At 41.1% G+C, this 18,884-nt stretch overlaps 2 protein-coding genes across 7 annotated transcripts; both read left to right on the forward strand.

Annotated features, from left to right (window-relative positions):
- On the forward strand, positions 1–14,437 carry LOC135493316 (tyrosine-protein kinase BTK-like). 6 transcript variants are annotated; one of them, XM_064780566.1, is made up of 21 exons: positions 1–22; positions 868–913; positions 1,388–1,546; positions 1,753–1,854; positions 1,981–2,074; positions 2,394–2,534; positions 4,495–4,554; positions 5,625–5,692; positions 6,114–6,173; positions 6,586–6,650; positions 6,875–6,934; positions 7,264–7,398; positions 7,928–8,052; positions 9,719–9,787; positions 10,076–10,140; positions 10,383–10,489; positions 10,822–10,907; positions 11,042–11,240; positions 11,560–11,678; positions 12,011–12,171; positions 12,435–14,437. In XM_064780566.1, exons 3-21 carry the CDS (start codon positions 1,409–1,411, stop codon positions 12,510–12,512), a joined length of 1,932 nt encoding a protein of 643 aa, XP_064636636.1. In that variant the 5' UTR covers positions 1–22; positions 868–913; positions 1,388–1,408; the 3' UTR covers positions 12,513–14,437. The 6 variants fall into 6 exon arrangements, with proteins under 6 accessions (XP_064636636.1, XP_064636637.1, XP_064636638.1 ...); XM_064780567.1 differs by lacking the exon at positions 1–22 and adding an exon at positions 36–280; XM_064780568.1 differs by lacking the exon at positions 1–22 and adding an exon at positions 36–268.
- Positions 14,438–14,865: 428 nt separating this feature from the next.
- On the forward strand, positions 14,866–18,591 carry LOC135494015 (uncharacterized). Its single transcript, XM_064781757.1, has 7 exons — positions 14,866–15,090; positions 15,486–15,636; positions 16,231–16,381; positions 16,841–16,991; positions 17,298–17,365; positions 17,687–17,752; positions 17,956–18,591. The coding sequence occupies exons 1-7, from the start codon at positions 15,087–15,089 to the stop codon at positions 18,136–18,138; spliced, it is 774 nt and encodes a 257-aa protein (XP_064637827.1). The 5' UTR covers positions 14,866–15,086; the 3' UTR covers positions 18,139–18,591.
- Positions 18,592–18,884: the final 293 nt, after the last annotated feature.

Genomic DNA, 18,884 nt, shown 5'->3' on the forward strand with positions numbered 1-18,884 from the left:
CCGGGATCTTTGGCATATTGGTGTAATTTTTCTCCACTTCCCTGTCGTTTTAAAAGTTATTTACAACTCGTAGATCTATTTATCATGCTCTTAGTTTTAAAGATTATATCTCCCTCTGTCGTTTCAATGCTACAGTTTAGAAAGTTAGAGTATTCATGTCTGTAAAAAGCGGTCCGTAAAAAGTCACTTTGAAAAACCGGGTGTTTCCTGTTCGTTTCCGATTTGGCTTTTGGACACAGACCTACGTTGCGTACATCATACAGGAAAAGTTGTGTACTTGGTAAAATATACAGAGCAGACTGACCTTTAAAACATTATATTCTTGGTCATGTTGGTTGTAGCATTTATGCAGACGCCGTCTGTCAACAAACTCCCTTGCAAAACCCATGTCTGATTGTCCATGATCCCAGGGCCAAAGGCAAGCCTGCTGTTTTAATAGACCCTTTTTGGCTTTGACACCAGGCGTGGCGGAGGAAGCCACTGCAGGCCCAAACAAATCTTAATATAGAATATAAGCACAAAACAAACGAACATTTTGTGTACGACCATGCGGTCTTTTGTTTGCTGCTTGTTTGTTGTGGCCAGCAGTGGCTTCCTCCGCCTGGTGTCCCGCTGATGCAGGCTAGGGTCAGTCTGAGTCCGAGTCAGCACAGCCATGGGCATGGGGTGCGATGCTGATGATTGAGATTGATGTTGAGAAAAAAGCCAGGTCAAACTTATCAGTGTAAGCTTTCATGAACAGTTGCAACAAATAAGGACGAAAGGCAGCTTTATCTCTGTAACTGAATCTATCTGCAGTGATATTTGGTATTGTTTTCCCCTGATTAACATCCTTGGTTTTGATTTTCATGTTATTCAACTTTTCAGGTTGATGGCAATGCTCACGGGGATTCCCCTGTTGGTCATCCCGAATGTAAGTATCTCATGTTGATCCTTAGCTCACAACATCACATGTCAATACAAGAGGTATTTTACATATTATTGTTACTTGGTTGATGAAATGATAATAAAATGGTGAGATGAAAATAAATTCTGTCTCCTCTTCATTTAAACCCCTTTGAAAACTGTTCCCTAGAAAATAAACATACGTATCACTCTGACCTTTGTGCCGAGGGGTGGAAAATGACACTCGAGTGTTGAACACTGAGATCAGTTGGGTATTGTGTTACAGTCTGTTACTGTATTGCCGTGTCAGGGCTTCAGCTAGACCCTCAGAAAATTTAACTTTTGATGGTCCCTCCTTATTGTTTAAAAGAGATTTTCAATTCACAAAGGGCCCTTTTAAACTTGAAGAACAAAAAGATACATTTTGAGTGTTAATGGAACCCTGAGTATCACAAGTAAGACATTATGACAAGCTTATTCTTGATTCATAACCTTTTTTCAGAGACCATACTGAGTCATTAGCATGGAGCCTGAGGTCATAAAACAGTCCTTCATGGAAAAGCGGTCCTTGGGCCGGAGTACTATCACCAAGATAAATTACAAGAAACGCTTCTTCCTTCTGATGCCAAACTATCTGAAATATTGTGCTGGAACACCAGAGGTAAAGCAAAAAAACTTTTCAAAAAGTATTAGAATTTTTAAAGAATTTTTTGCCAATCGCTAATCTGTTATGGAATCAGTTGAAATCAGCTGAGCTTGAGTTTGTGAAAAAAGTGGCAGCCTGTCTTAGAAAGACAACCTCTATCTTTCTCATTCCCACATTTGCGCTGGTCATTGTTTAACCTTGCCTTGTCATTCTTCTTCCAGAAAGGTCTTGGTAAAGAAAAAGGACGCATTGATCTGACGACTGTGAAAGTAATTGAAAATGTGGAAAATGATGAATTAGATGGGAAGAAAAATGTGTTCCAGGTGAGATTTTAGATTATGGTATTTTTGTTTTGGCTTATGCTAGACCAATTACTCTGATATTCTAATTTCCATGCAAACTAAATCGCTTGTTTTTTTCTCATTCATGATCTGTTCATGTTATTTTAGCTCGGCTACAAAGATGCTGACGTCTACTATAGTTTGTTCATTGTAGCAGAGACGGAGCAGGAGCGACAGGAGTGGTTAAATGTGCTAAGACAGGGTATGTGGATTCAATTATGTGCAGAAATGGGCGGGGGGGGTCAGGTCTCCAAGAAAACATGAAAAGAAAAGTTTCAGACAGAAATGTTGTGTTGTATGCTATATGTCATGCATAAAGCCCTTTCCGAAGTTGCTATTTTCAAGAATTATTTACCGGGACGATATTAAAAGAACTGTTCTGGAGAAAAGTGTAACATTTGAGTATTTTCACACAACAAGTCTAAACATACCTTTTCTCCATTCGGCGATGATTGTAGCCATTGTCCTTTTATTTGTCGGTCATTCTTGTCTTCGACCACTAAAACTTCCTTCCTTTACAGTCATACAGAATAATGATGCTGACCTCTACACGCAGTATCACCCAAGTGTGTGGGTGGCCAAGGTTGGCCGATTCACATGTTGCGATCAGAAGTCAAAGAAAGCACCAGGATGCCAGCCGTGTTACCACATACCTACTATACGTAAGTTTCCCTCCAACTTTTTAAACATTTTGAATAGGGTAGTTCTTATCATAGAAATCGTCTTAGGAACTTGTCTGAATAGAACAGATTTTCCCTCTTTGATAATGAATGTCTGATAAGTTGAAAGTCTCTCTCTCTCTCTTGATAGAAAGACGGAGAAGTTTAATCCAACTCTTGCATTACATGTGATAAAGTCGATACGTTTATCCCAAAAGTGAAGTATCATGACTGCGTTGTGTCAAGCATTATCATGGTTGAGAATTGGTCTCTTTTTATGAATTTGGTGGTTCTGATAAGAACCTGTTTGACTGCATTCTGTGTTGCTCTGGCAGGGGAGGATTGGTGTTGATTCTTTCCTGTCGTATGCTTCAGTTGCTTGGTGATTAGTGACATCTGTTGACTTTTGATCATGGCTTGTCCTGAGGCATACAGAATGTTACATGTTGATGTCTGTTCCTGTTGATTCACAACTATCTGTTTTTGCCGTCTGTAGAACACTGGCGTCTTCTGGCAGTAAACTTGAGCAGACGTATCCCTGTTGCAATGGATCCTGTCTTGTTGTTAGTTCATGTTGCTTTCTTGGCTGCTATCCTCAGCTACACTGGTAGTTTTGAGATTCTTGATCAAACTGACAGCACTGTCATCTCCTGGATTTCCATCAAACTGGCGCCAAGTTGACTTAGCTCAAAATAATGTCCTTCCGGCTGCCCTAAGTGCTCCGAAATAAATACAAGCTGTTTTCGGATGTTATGGAGTCTGTTATCCATTGTGGCCATTCGATTTACTGCTGCCTTCATTTTCCTTTGAAGCAGATAGAGATCCATACAAAGATGAAGTCTTGCTTGTGTTTGAAATGGGTCATCACTATTTCTCCCAATTCTTATCTCGTTTCTTGTCTTGTCCTCTTCTTGAATCATGGTCTCCGATGCGGTTTTGGCGTCTTCTTCAAGTTCAGCCTCATCTTTCATGCTGACCTCAGTCTGATTCTTGGCCTCTTCTTGTAACATTGCAGCCTCTTGAATTCTTGCTGTAGGCTGAATGTTGTCCTCAGCTACAAAGCTGTGCTCTGGTAGTTGAAAACTGACTTGTTTCCTGCACTTGGTGTGTTGTTGAAATCTTGTCTCAGATTGAACCTTGGGCCCTCTACGGATCTTGGTCAATGCTTGAATCTTGGCCTTGGCTGTTCCATTTGCCTGGTACTTCTTGTTACTTGAACCTTCACAAACCATACTCTTTGTCTTGGGGTGCAGTTATATCCAATCTCCACTAAGATAAATCTATCAAATTGTGACTGAGAAATTGTCAACTTTCCATCCTTATAAGTCAAATGCGTTTGAAGTTTTCCACACCTCCTAGTTGTGTTGGTTAAGAATCTGCCATTCTCTGACGGCATCATTCCGTAAATGACCTGGCGCAATGTTGTGCCACCTCTTGGTGCTTTGATAAGCACACTCATATATAAATTAGATTGTGGAATCAAGGATGAAAAGGTCAGGGAGTTGGCTTTGACATATATTAGTCTAACAACCTTGTTCACACCTTGACTAATTAGGCTACTTTTGATGTAGTTAATTACATTAGCTTTTAGCTGGCATGTGTGAACCCTGTTTGTTCTTTATTGTTTATTACAAGTTGATCAATCGACCAATAATTCCGGTATTGAATCATCAGAATTTTGAAATGACCATGAATGAAAATATATTAAATGTGTTCAAGTCAGTATTGGAAGATTTCACCTTGTTGTTTTGATCAACAGTGGCACTGTCAGGTGGGTCCTAATTAGGCCTAGAAAATGAAGTTTACAGGATTGGATGATGGACAAAGGACTTTGATATGGAATCAAGCAGTTCATTTTATGGTTCTGTTCAGTGCGTTGTGATATGAATTCTAAATAAGATAGTGAAAATCAGCAAGTATGACAGTAGCTTTTCATGACTTCTTATCCTTTCGTCTCTCACAGCGAAACCCCCAGTGCATGTTGGACAAGAACAGAACAAACAAAACCAAGCTTCCAGACGAGGTACATCGATACCAGCTAATTAAATTTGCTTGTTTAATTGTTATTTTAGATTCATGCACTTGATTGGGAACAACGTTTACATGACGTAGTGTTGGCCGTCGTCACGTCACCATGCATTTTACATTAGTGTAACGTGACGTGACGCGACGTTTTCGTAAACATTGGTCCCAATCAAGTGCATGGATCTATAGTTGGAGATTAGTTGGAGATGGTGCTGTAATAACATGTTATGCTTATGTTGTGTTTTTGTTAAAGACCAACACCCTAGCAGTGGACAGGTGTCCTCAGCTTGACTCTTTATTCACATATCACTCATGGTTAGTTTTTATTGTAATTTTCTTTCAAATGTTTCACCAATTGTCATGTTTAAAAAGGTGACTCGTAATGACACTGGAAAGTTCAGGCAGAGTTTTGGGAAAAAGGAAGTGTTCCATTTGTCAGGTTTTTTATTGAGGTGATTATTATCATCATTCTCTGTATTGAAAGTAATGGAGAAACGGATTAACGTCCTGCTCTTTGTGTCCACGCTATTTGCTGTATTTGCCTTTTTTATGGCTCGGGCCATGCTGTTTACCTCTGAACAGTATAGAGTAGTTTGATTAGATTCGCTTGTTTAACTAGATTCACTTGTTTAACAACCATTATTGAGATCTGGGCCATTTTTGCTCAATGGCCATCTCACTTCCTTGTTCATGATTTGTCAGTCCTTGCACACTAACTCTCGGTACAGCCAGAAATATATAGCGATATATCCGGCTGGTATATCTGCGTGGTAGAGCAGCGGCAGGTCACAAACAATGCTCATGAAACGACACTTTGTAATCGCTGTTTGGATGAACAAGTTGAAGAAAACCCTTGCCCCAGTAGTCAAATGATAATTCTCTCTGTCAGTGTGATGGTCAGCAAGTCTTGTGTACGAAAATTCTAGTACTACTTAACATCATGGTTCCAGATTTGTACGATCTGGATACCTAGAGGTCTGTATATTAGAGGTTCAAATACTTCCTCGTTCCCATTTCTGCCAGCAGTGTTGACTGTCTGATGAATCATTCTGGTGTTATTTTCTTCAGGACCACTACCTTCTCCACCATCAATGGATAAAATAGGGTCACCTCCTGTGAACCCAACGAAAGAACAGGTAATCTACAAAATCTTGACAATCCACACCTCTCCTTGTGCTTTGAAGTATCTGTTTCCCTTTGCTGTTTATGGTCCTAGAATTGACCATAATACAGTAGAACCCCTCTATTAAGGACACCCTCGGGACTGACAAGTGCTGTCCTTAATAGAGAGGTGTCCTGATTAGAGAGGTCAAATTGAATAGAAACAACCAATTTGGGACCAAAACTGCTGTCCCTAATAGAGAGGTTGTGCTTAATAGAGAGGTGTCCGCTAAGGGAGGTTCTACTGTAGTTTGGGATATTTTGTGCCCGACTGCCTCTTCTACTTTGCCATGTTTAACAGTCCATGCGAGGGAGAGACCCATCTTCTTGCATGGGAAAAAGGTTTTGTCTTCCTCGTGTCAGTCTTAGTCTTAAGTTTGACCTTCATTTTTTCAGACGGTGGTTGCCCTGTATAGTTTTGATGCCAGCGATGAGCAAGATCTCTCTTTAATCCAGGTGAGTGTTGGAGTTGTTTCAATTCTAATCTGGCCTTCAGATTGTTAGTCTGATGGCGGTAGTGTCCAGACCCACCTCATTGTAGAGTCGTATGCCCAAACTTGTTCCTTGGACTAAATGTATTCGGAATGTTGTGGGTGGAGACAATACCCTCTGCTGGCTAGAATCACAGGCAAAGCCGGGGGCTGGGGGTGTGAATGACCCCCATTGAGGGAATATCTCTGATTTTGACCTGGAAAAGCCCTTGAACTGAAATTATTGTACAAAATGACCAGCAATTGCCCTTTTTTTAGATAGTGGCTCTCTCTGGAGATCCTTATTGCTTTGCTTATCAAGATGGTCAGCTGTATAGCTTTTCGTTGACTGAAAATAATCCACTCTGAAATCTTGACCCGTGCATTGACTTTTACAGGGTGAGGAGTACATTGTACTGGATGACAGCCGGGAGCATTGGTGGAAGGCAAGAAATGCTATGGGGTAGGTTAAGAGAAACAGGCATGTGCTTTAGGAATGAGCACTGCACTATCAGAGGCGGTAGCACCATTTTGCCTGTTGGTCGTTGAGCTGTGGGTCTTAAGCTTGTCGTAACTGTACATGTGCTTGGTCTCTTAGTGACTGTCTCTCCCGAACAATGATGTCCTTGTTTGCCCAGCACGTCTTCTTCCTTTGATCGCCCTGTCACTCTGTATTTTCCACTTCAGCCAAGAGGGTTACATTCCGGCCAACTACGTTGAGACAGTTGAAGGTCTGGAGAAATATGAGTAAGATTTGTTTCTGATGTGTAGATTCAATAGCTCGTAGAAATCTTAAAATGCTCCCAGAAGTTTCCATGTGAGGAAATTTCTTTATTTAGTCAACTCAGGCTAACGTTGTCTCCAAAAAGTCAATGGATTTGCCTCGAATATGAAGTTTAGAGAGATGTCGCCAGTATTTGCTGCGCAGACTCCAACCAAGTGTGAAACAAGAGCTTGTGACAGGCTTCTCCCTGTTCGGAGCCTGAGACACTCCGCCTCAAGTGTAGTGTCCTCAATGAACACTGGGAAGAACCAATGCAGAACAAGACATAACCATATTTCTAAATGTGTTTCAGCTGGTACCGTAAAGACATCACGCGACAGCGGTGTGAGGCCATCTTAAAGAACGAGGGGCGAGAGGGGTGCTTCTTGGTGAGAGACTCAGCGACATCCAAGGGAACATATACTCTCTCATTATACACTAAAGAAAGGTAGGTGTTCACGCTAGCCACATTTTGAACATGAATAATGTGTAGTGTTTAATTAGTTTGGTGAATTCCTGTTAAAATGGTTTGTAATTGTTCGTGAAGTTGCTCTGCTGTGATCTGGCATCGTTTGTTTGACCATACAGCATTGATGGAAGTTCATCACAGTTGGAACCAGCTCTTTGGCTTTATTTCTTGTTATTCAATCAGTCTACTATGTATTGCGCGTCAATAGGAATCAGTTATTGTTTTCATATACCGATAATTATTTTTGATTCTATGTTAAGAAATCATGCCTTTCTTCACAACATCTTTTTAGTGCAAATCACATTGTACACTGCTTCAACAGTAACCACACCTAGATTTTAGATTGCTGTAACTTTAGACAGCGTACATATTAATATAACTAACTTTGTAAATGGATTAGTGTTTAATATGTTAGTTGTCCTTACCTCATGGTCTCTTAGGCGCGACTCTCTCTTGGATAATTGCTTAACCTTGTGCACTAACCCCACTGTGTGTTTGCTTCATCTAGATCAGATGGTGTTATAAGGCATTATCATATCAAGAAGAACTCCGAGGGCAAATATTTTCTCGCAGAGCGTCATGCATTTGATACGATACCAGATGTCATTCAGTACCATAAACATAACGGAGCAGGTGGGTTCCCAGTGCCATCTATTGAGAGCATGGTGAGGAAAAGCAGAATTAAGAACATACCCGTCAGTAATGTGCACCTTTCCTGCTTCTAGATGTAGCACCTATCAGTTGTCACTGAATTTGAATTAGGCCATGACCAATTCCAGGGACAAATTTTAATTCTGCTTTTTCACCAAGTGCAAATAACGACACACATTTTCTCTCAGTCTCTTCGATGAGACTTCTTGCCTGCAACCCTATTCATAACCTAATCTGACAGTTCTATCTCTTTATATCCCAAACTATCCCTAAATCCTACATTTCTTATTGCTTCCTAACCCAAACCCCTCTTTGAATGTTCAGTTCAAGGTGCATTCCTAAAGGCATTCAGAATAAAAAAATCTTGACATTTTTTCAAGAAGAACATTTTTTCTCTCATGTTACTGTCCAGAAAACCTCTTTTTTTGTCCAAAATTATCATTTTCATGCCTGGAGAATCCTCCTTGACCTTGAACTATGTGACCTTGGAATGACTTGTGACCTTGGCATGATCTTTGACTTCTACCATTCTCTCCTTATTTCAGCTCCGTCATTCATTACCACATCAAAATCAACGAGGCGGGCAACTATTTCTTTTCAGACAAACATGTCCATGCAAATGTTCCTGATTTGATCTTTTATCATAAGCATAACTCGGGAGGTAGGTGTTTCAGTGTTGTAAATGAAACTGCAGGGCTTTACCTTGAACTCTTGAAGGAAGACGCAGGCCGGTATTCTTGTTGCAAACAGCTGATTTCCGGCACTAAATCAGCGCCTTTTTTTCTTGAAGCTTTTTTGGGTTTGATCCTTGTATTAGTACAGGAAATAAGTGTTTGTGCTGCTTTCCATTGGTTCAGTGCAATTCATATGAATGACGGGTATAAGGTATGGCCCTATATATATTGCTTCATGTTCACACTGTTCACCTTTTGTTATTTGGTTATAAACGATTAAACGCTTTAAGTGGTGGTTATCATAACAACACTACAGTCCATGTTTGTTCGTCTTTGGGTCTAAGTTCACTTTTGTGCGAGGACGAAGTTGCTTCTTTTCTCCATGGACTCAGCTGCCCTTAGCCAAATAAGTGGTTTGTCTGAGAGCTACCCTTCATTGATACAGCGTGATGTTGTATTATTGAGGATGGCTGCTGCAGGTGAACGATTCTCGCCTGAGGACACAGACCAGGCACCAGCTGTTAAAATCATTTTGGTTCTTCCCGTGCCTGCATGTTACATTGTAATATACCACAATGTTTGTATCCCAACTATCCAAGGTGTCTCCTTCCCTGAGCCAAAATCTCATCTTTAACTTCTACTTTCAAGGTTTCGTAGCCACACTCCTATGATTTATGAAAATCATTTTGTCAAAAGAGTTGTATGACATTTCTGATTTTTGGCCCATTTCCACTTCTTTCTCATGTGAGGGTGTGATTTGACATCAGAAATAAACAAGATCTATGCCTCATCTCTCTGCACAACTTTTCGAAATTGACCTAGTTCTATTAAAAGAAACACCATTTTAACATGGAGGAAAATTCTTTTGTACTGAGCACTGTCTCAAGATACAAATAATAGATTATGATATTTGGTAACTGTGTTGGCTGCATGCATACGTGGCTTCCTCATGATAGCATGCTGTTGTGTTTCAGGTCTTGTACAAAGATTACGTTCACCACCGGGACAAAGCAATACTCCACTTACAGTTGGACCAGGCCATGGTACGTTGCCCCAACTCTATCTTGATCACTATTTTTGTTCATTTTTACTTTTAAGAGTATATTTTGTTTGTTACCGGGTATACTCTGATAGTGTCGTACTCTTCACGAAAGGGCCAGTCAGATTTTGTTATCATGAGGAAATCTTATGACAATCTCAGTTGCAAGTCACCTAGTTGGAAGGAAGTTGGTACCAGTATTGACCTTAGTTTGCTACAAACCATGCAGCCACATTTAACAAACTACCAAAGATGAGACCTTGCTATCATAAGTTCTTTATTTACAATTCAGACCGATATGAGATTGATCCTAATGACATACAACTACTGGAAGAACTGGGAAGTGGACAGTTTGGGGTAGGTACAAAGCTCTGCGAATTCACTTGTTTATCCTGATAAAGATTTGTTCTTTCTCTTGTTCTGTAAATAACCTCTGTCATAGGCCTACTCAGTTCAAGGTCATCCATGTGAGGAGGCCGAGAGTGAAAACTGGCGAGAATGTGTCGATAGTTTCATGATTTCAAGATCGAGATTAAGACGATGCTGAGAAGAATGATATAAACCTTTCTTGAATTGATTTCAATCATTTGTGATTTCAGACTGTTCGTAAGGGTATGATGCGTGGTAACACAGTAGTTGCTGTCAAGATGATGAAGCAGGATAAGATGTCTGAAGATGAATTCATTGAAGAAGCAAGAGTGATGCAGTAAGTATTGGTGGTTCAAAGACCATTCGTCTACCAATCTACCACAAATCAGGGTGTTGCGAGCTGTTTCCCCTTGATACCCGTGAGTCCAATCTGGGATTCTATGCTGATGACAGCAGAGTTTCATTATTTCTAGTTCCATTGCTGCCATTTTAGATGGCAAACACCTGGACTTGGACGAAACAAAGATGCTTTGTCAGTGCGACTCTGCTGACACACCCACAGATTAATCCAATATGGCAGTGTGGTTGTCATGTGTGAACCTGTCATCAGCTTTCCTCATCTGTGTGCAGATAATATAAACATAAGATATGTTGATTGATCTCTTTCAGGAACTTGCAAAATGCCAATCTAGTCCAGTTGTATGGTATATGTACCAAGAAGCCCATTTATATAGTAACGGAATACATGATGAATGGTGAGTTTTCGCATGATAACTGGCTCTTAGCATTTTCACACAGAAGTTGATAAACTGGCCGTAGCTTTTTAATTGACCTGTGATTCAATGAGTCATGGTTCAGACTTGTACCTCTGGGATCATTTCTCTTGCAGGCTCTTTATTACATTACCTCCGACGACGAAGGTCACGATTCGTAGGCAAAGTTGGTACGTTACTTGACATGTGTATCCAGATATGTCAAGGAATGGCCTTCCTCGAGTCCAAGTCGTTTATTCACCGCGACTTGGCAGCAAGAAACTGTCTTGTTGGCGAGAGAAATCAGGTGAAAGTAGCTGATTTTGGATTGGCAAGGTGAGTTCTTTGTTGATGTTTGTTGGCTATCTCATGATGACCCAGAAGTTCTAGTGCTAAGCCTTGACTGTGTTTTGGCTCTTGCGGCACTGGTTTTGAGAACTAATCGTGGCATCTCACATTCCTACAATGAGACATAGAACTGAAGCCTCCTGAGTGCTCATGCCAACTCAGGCTAAACATCCCCACCAAAAGGGGGAGGAAGATACACTTATATCCTGTTCTATTCTTCCCATAGAGAAATGGCAAATTTGTGTCTCCAAAATCTTGAAAAGTGACCAGTTTATGTCATTTTTTGATCCTTGTTTGTTTCTCTTAGATTTGTATTGGATGACCAGTACACAAGTTCTAGCGGCACCAAGTTCCCGATCAAGTGGTCTCCACCCGAGGTGTTGAACTACTGCAAATTTAGTAGCAAATCTGACGTGTGGGCATTTGGTAAGTAATATCTGGAATGAAATCCATGTATTCCTCACACCACTTCCACTAAAGCAACTTTCAGTTCAGTATCTTATTTTGAAGAGAGCTTGTCCAAGGATTGGGACACCCAGCCCGGACTCGGGCATGGCAGCTGCATAACTTTATTCATCACAGCAACAGAACAAAGATCTGATGCTGTCATAGAAGGCTGACGAGAATAAAATATTTATTGAAGATGTTACCTGATGACTGCCCTGGTGAAACAGAATATAGCATTTCTGATTGGACAATTACTCAGATTTATGCTGAAAGAAATCTTGGCTGAATTGTGTCATTGTTTTTGTTTGCAGGCGTGCTAATGTGGGAGGTGTTCACATGTGGAGAAATGCCGTACGGGAAGATGCCCAACCATCAGGTCGTGGAGTATGTTGTCACGCAGAACAAACGACTCGAGAATCCCGCTCATTGCCCACCACAGCTGTTTTCTATCATGTACAAAACCTGGGCCAGCGTAAGTGATTCTCAGTCAGTTGTCTCATCATTCAGACCAGACAACGACCGATGTCTTTTGTGAGCTTGACCCTGGCTAGTTCAATTGATGATGATATGTACATGAAGTTGCATTGTATTTGACTTGATCTCAGTCTGACCTTGCACAGTCCTACGATGCACAGTTAGCAGGTTCTGTATAGAATTGTCCTTAGTGATTCCTATCATTCTTATGAATAGGCTTCCTCAAAACCATCTAAACTATTCGCCTTTTTTGTTCTTCAGAAACCAGAAAACCGACCAAACTTTGAGACATTGCGACAGCAATTAGATCAGCTGATAGAACGAGATTATGCGGAATAGAGCTGCTGTGTTCTGGGTTGTCTCTTTCATATATCCTAGAATAAGTACCACATTCCCAATCATGTGAGGGGCAGGTTATCACATGAGCAGTCTTGCTTGAAAGGTTCTACAAGTAGGCAGTTCTCAAATCAAAAAGCTGCAAACATCAGGGCCAGATTCTGGTTGTTCAAAGCATGTTAGGTCCATCCTGACTTTACATTAACTTGGCTAAAACATGTAGGTCCTGTAAACTAAGTGTCAACTGAAAGTTAAGCAAACTTTAGTGACCACTTTGTTGTGAACACTTGGGCTTGAACGTTTTAAGCACTCCTGATACATTGGCTTGACTGTCGCATCTGGCCTCAAGGTGCTGAATGAATGATTTTGGTGATTATGGAGTTTTATTCATATAAAACAATATTTGAATTCAGATTGTTGTGAGGGATGATAAACATTTCAATCAGCCATTTCACTTAACTCTGGGAAGGGTGGAGGTGATTGTGGTTTTGGGTGTTTATGTTTACTAATCGTTGTTTGTTACTGCTGATTGTGTTGTATCTGTGATCATGTTTAGACTTTAATATTTTATCCTGTTTTAAGACATGGCAATCGATAAGGGTGCTGCCTGAAAAGAAGCCAAACTTTTGTCATGTGACCCCTGTGTCCCAAAATAAAACACCGACGAAAATTTGTTGGTTTAGAGTATCTAGTATCGGCAGTTGGGATCCCAGTTTTGTAGGTCGTGATTTGAAATAGAGTCATCCAGCAGTAAATCTCGTCATTTGCTGAATATATTTTGACAATTTTGCAAGATTACCAGTATAGCCCACAAGTTTATATAGATTGGTCATTCAACTTGACCTGGCTTGTAAAGTCCTTTTATTTAGATGCATTCCCATTTCCTGTTGACTAATTCTTGTGAGTTTATGATAGTGTAGATATGATTATTACCATTTTCAGTTTTCAATATCCTGTACATATTCTATATAAATTTTATGAAGTTCATAATAGCTTGGAATATACCTGTTATCCTGAAAAAGTTCAAGTAACACAAGTGAAACTCTGAAATTCAGGTAAGACAAGTTGTGAAATACCTATGCATGGGTTATCTCCTTTACGGAATGATATCATGAATTAAGCCGTAAACTGTAGCTCTTGTTCTCTGGTCAGATTTTGTGACCGTCGGGCCTTGTGGCTTGTGTCAACCTGGTCCTTGTAAACATCATTTGCCATGAATTTGACTGTGTACAGTTCTAACTTGGCAGTTTGCTACCGTGGGGCTTTAAGTATCGAGGTTATTCAAAATCATGCTAATATTTCTTTTCTGCTCTGTTCGAACTGTTTATATTTCTCTTGCCTATCATGCTGGTGCTTACTTATTGTAAATGTGTGTGTTAATGTGCCCTAACCCGTTAACCCTTTAGCAGTAGAAACAGATTAAGGTTAACCCACTTTCAATACAGCTCAATTTCTCAGTTTAGTTTGAGAGAAAATCTTTAACAAATGTTGCTTGCATAGCCATTCAATTCAAACTTGTTTCACAGTATGCAAATTAACATGTAGTTAGAATATAAGAAGTAGAACAGGGGTTGACCCAAATCATTTCACCCAGAAAAGGTATCTGCCGCACTCATGATGGCTTTGTAACAAGTTAGGCAGGACATATTGAGTGAAGCGCTTGTTGATGTATAAAAGGCCTCTCTTGCTGCAGAAAAACCATGATGTTCTGTTGAGTTATCCAGCTTTGTATGCAATATCTGAGATAGTTACCTAACTTTTTGAAATTTTCAATAGTTTCGCTTGGTTTTAAAATTTATAGCATCTCATATTTTGTAAAAATTCATTGATTATATTATTTTGTTTCGCATGAAGTATGATTTGTATATCAAAGAAAAATTTGTATTTTATGTATAAAAGTGTATACTTTGGTAAATCTACCATTAAAGTTGAAAAAATAGTTGTTTATTTCATTACTACGCACTTTTCATTTCTGGGATATTGACAGTCATGGCCTCTATAAAACCACATACCATAATCTGTCAGAATACAATTGGGCCAGACACTTTTTCCTGGGGGACATTTTCTACATCTTCACCAAATTTTGAGATATCCTTGTGTAGAGTGTCTGAGGAACAAAGGATTTTATCATGCTGTTAATCTGAGGTATTGACAGTTACAGTCTCTATAGAACCATTGTACCTTAATCCGTCACCGTACAATTGGGACACATGGGGACATCTACGACTGCTTCACCTGGACCACTCTCTCTAGGCTCTGAAGAGTCCTTATACTCTCATTCAGTAACGTCTGGCAAAACCTGGCCTCATTCTGAACTGCAAACAAAGACACTTGGCCTTATTTGGATAAGCGAATCTAAAAATCAATAACTATAGCCAAGTGATATGAAGGCCGAACATTCTGTGATACACAGTGAAGGTACAAGTCTCTATTTTCATGTTATTGTTTGATGGAATGTATTTTCCATAACTCGGACTCCAATTATTCAGGTCAGAGTTCATAATAAACCGAACAAGATTGTCTCTTCTGCAAAGTTTCGGATTGTGACTCAATAGAAGACCGGGAATTTCTCTAACAATGTGTAAGTATCTAGCCGATAGGGGTTTCCTGATATTTCATTTTTTTTCATGTTCTTGCAGCATCCTAGCCTATTGTATGGTGGCGGATTAAAGGTTTAAGTATCAGGGCTGCCAAATCATCAGCTCTAAAGTATGGTTCAAATGAGACTCATAAACACCCGTATCTCAAAGACGACATCTCCTTGTCGACGTCCAAGGGTGATGTGACGGCCGACGACATAGGATGTGACTCTAGTCTCGTCCTTGCTGGTGCCGTCCACACCCGGGTTCCAAACATTGAAGGACTCAATACTCAGGAGAGCCTCCTAACCCCGGGTTTTACCTGAATGAAAGAGACTTGACCTCAGGATGTCGTCATCTCTGATCATGTGTCATCAGCGCCTTGACCTTGTTTCAGGTGAAGCGGGATCGTGTCGTCGCTGCTGGTCAAGGGTGCCCATCGCCAGCCTCATCTCTTTCATCATCTACGTCTTCGTCCTCAGCATCTATATCGGATGTATTATCAGCGTCTTCGAGGGCTTCATTAGCAAATATTTCGTCTTTGTCTCGTAAGTATGGCGTCTTCACGGAGGACAAGAATTGATGAGACCCAGGTGTGAGAACCAATTTAGTGTGAACATTTCAGCAATATGTGATTTCTAGATTCAGAAAGATTTCACTTGAATGTAGCAGTGAAGACACGTAAGGACATTGTCCGATCACAATCAGTTTCCGAAGGACAGCGGTTTAACATGTTTTCAAAATAGACGACGTGCCGAACAGTAGCCTGGTCATGCATTGTCTCGATTGTGATACCAAAGGATAATCTGAGCTGCTTGTTTTCTGTCAGACCACCACCCGTCACCATGTCTCGTATAGCAGATTCACCGACAAAAATGGGGCTGCGATTGCCACCGATATCTGCCACGGATATCTGACCGTCTACGAGAACCGTCGGTAATGATAATCAGCCGGAGGTGATCTGAGGTACCAGCGTAAACAACCAACCTTTATCATCACACCCCGAAACTCTGGTTGTGACTTCGTCCTCAACGACCGATATGAGATGAATCGAAGAACACCACGGGATGTCTCAGTGTTCAACGATGTCAATACTATAATACTTTTCCATCACCAATCGTATGTCATTTCGTCTCTTTCAGATTAACTGGTATCCTGGTGCCCGTATACCTTGTTCTCCTGGGTGTCGGGGTCTTCTTCCTCATCGCTATGATTCTATCCACGGGGGAGACACGCAAACAGCTCTGTAAGGCCGCATGCTGTAACTGGACAGGGAGGGTCTTTCAGCTTTTTGTAAGTACATGTATTTCAAAATGTGGTAATGAGAACACATACAGGCCGGCAATAGGCCGCACCGTGCGTTGGTAGCGGTGTTACCTCATTTTCCAGAGCAGACATAACCTACGCGCGCGCACGCCTACATTCTTCGAAGAGGCATTATTGACAAACTTGGGATTGAAGGAACAACCTGTCGACAGGATGACCTGACAGTCACCAGGTGGCAGATGACGGTATAGTTGTGGGATTGAAGACACATCCTGGCGCCTGGATCTCCGACGTTTGGAGGACGATTGAAAGCCCATCCTCGCGACATATATCAAGATGTTGTGAAGAGGAATTGACTGCTGGATTTGTAGCCTCAACCGAGCATGATCTCCAGGTATCGTGGCGTTTGAGGATTGAAAGTGCCTCCGAGCAACACGATCATAGATCAAAATAATGTCAGTGGCGAACCTTTTAATTTTTTTGCAGAATATCATAATCGTGACAGCGCTAGTGGTAGTATTCGTGATCGTGAGTGGAGTCAGCATCCTTCCTAACATCCTCTTCGTCGCCATTGTCGCCCTGTGTAAGGTCGGACTCGCCGCCCAGATAAAATCATGCGATATCTTTAGTGAAATCGGTAGGTTTGTAGAGATGGCCCTTCCGTCTTTCGTTAGAAGAAACTGGGAGGACCAGAGTTAAGATATGATGGAACACGATTTTGCTGTATAGGCCTACGCCAGTGTCCGAAAATATCCAGGAGAACATAATGCAAAACAGATCACATGCCCATGAAAGTGGCAACACGACGAAGAACCAGGTCAGGTCGTCCGTTCAGACGTGTGCTGGAGACAGTTCACTGGATTGCAGTCCGATGCCTTGGTGGTGCAACGTTGTGTCTTTAGCTCCAAATCAAATGTGAAGGTGTTCTAGAACTCTCTTTCAGGGCTTGAGCCACGAGACATCAAGCTGTGTGATGGTAGTGGAACCAATATGGATGAATTCTGCACCGACGTGAGTAATGACCACTACCATGCAGTCTCGTTCAACCCTTCCACATTCGACCACCAACCATTGATTCGCCTTCCCGGCCCTCAAAAAAGAAACCATATAAACTGAACTTTTGTTGACTTTGTGAGCGCCAGAAGCTCCAATTCCAAAAAATTAAAAGTAGAACGGGCAACTCACTCACTTTTGACTGCTTGTATCGACTTCAAAACCTCCTCTCCGAAGGGCTGTTGTTCCTATAATTAGCCAAAATTCAAGGTTCTGGCCAAGACCACCCGAGTAATGTTCCAACTGCCAACGATATAATCGCTTTTCTTTTCATCCCAGAGTAAAATGTACCTTGGTCGGACAGTGGTAGCTTATGTGGTCTCCATCATTATATCACTGTGTCTGGTAAGTACGATTGATAACTGATAAGTAAGCGCAAACGTTTCCACAACAGCATCTGTCCAGTGATATGTCCTCGTAATTATATGTCTCCATGTTGTATCATGATATTGCCAAATATGGTCCATGACACAGTGGGCGATGTGATCTGGTATGGTCTGGTCTGGTCCCCGCGTGTTAACAGCCCTAATGTGTTTTCTCTCATGCAGGTCCATTTTCTCGTGTGTATGACGTCCAACTACGTCAGACTCAAGTACGAGACGAAAACCCAGGCAGCACCAACAGAGCTCCAGGAATTAAAACAGGCAAAACAAGAACTAGAGGAGAGCCGCGAAGCTCATGTGAACGAGGTGAAGGTCGAGGAGGTGAAGCCAGGAAATCCATTCGACTGATGGGGAGGGAAGTATTCGATGGCCTTGATTGTAGACTGAGAGAATATGTTACACAAGTGTCCTCTCCGATTAGCTTGTGGTATACATTCGAAAAAGCTGGATCGCTGGCCTGCTGAATTTACTGAATTGAGACTCATGGATCACCACCACCACCACCACCACCACAATCCAGGCGGTGGGGATCCATGAGTCACAATCCAGTGAATCCAGCCGTCCAGTGATCCAACTTTTCGAAGATACCCAACGTTAGCCTAGGAACAATAAGTAACTTTTAACGGTTTTTACCGGTGTTAACTTACTGTTTTCCCCATTTTTAGCAGTAGTCTAACCACTGTAACGTATGCCGAAATTAGCCGCAAACAAATCGACAGAGTTCTGGGAAGTTTTTCTCTTTGCTGACGAATACGGAGATGTCATTCAGACACAAGACTGGTTATTCATTAGTTTATTGACAACACAATCGAATACACGTCAATACCTTAGAAGATGGCATAGGTATCTTTATGGTTTATAAAGAAGAGTACATGAAGATGATGAATAAGATGATGACAGTTTTGAACTTACTTGCAATTCACCAAGCATCTAGGTGAAAAAAGCATTCATTATTGGACATTGAACGACAACGAGATTATCATGATATAAGCTACATGTTGTAAATGGGAATGTACACGCATATACATATAATCGAGAATGAATGAGGACTTTAGTATACTGTATATATATACCACGCCTGCTGAGTATGTATA

The sequence above is a fragment of the Lineus longissimus genome, chromosome 9 (genome assembly GCF_910592395.1).
Source record: "Lineus longissimus chromosome 9, tnLinLong1.2, whole genome shotgun sequence".
Lineage (NCBI taxonomy): Eukaryota > Metazoa > Nemertea > Pilidiophora > Heteronemertea > Lineidae > Lineus > Lineus longissimus.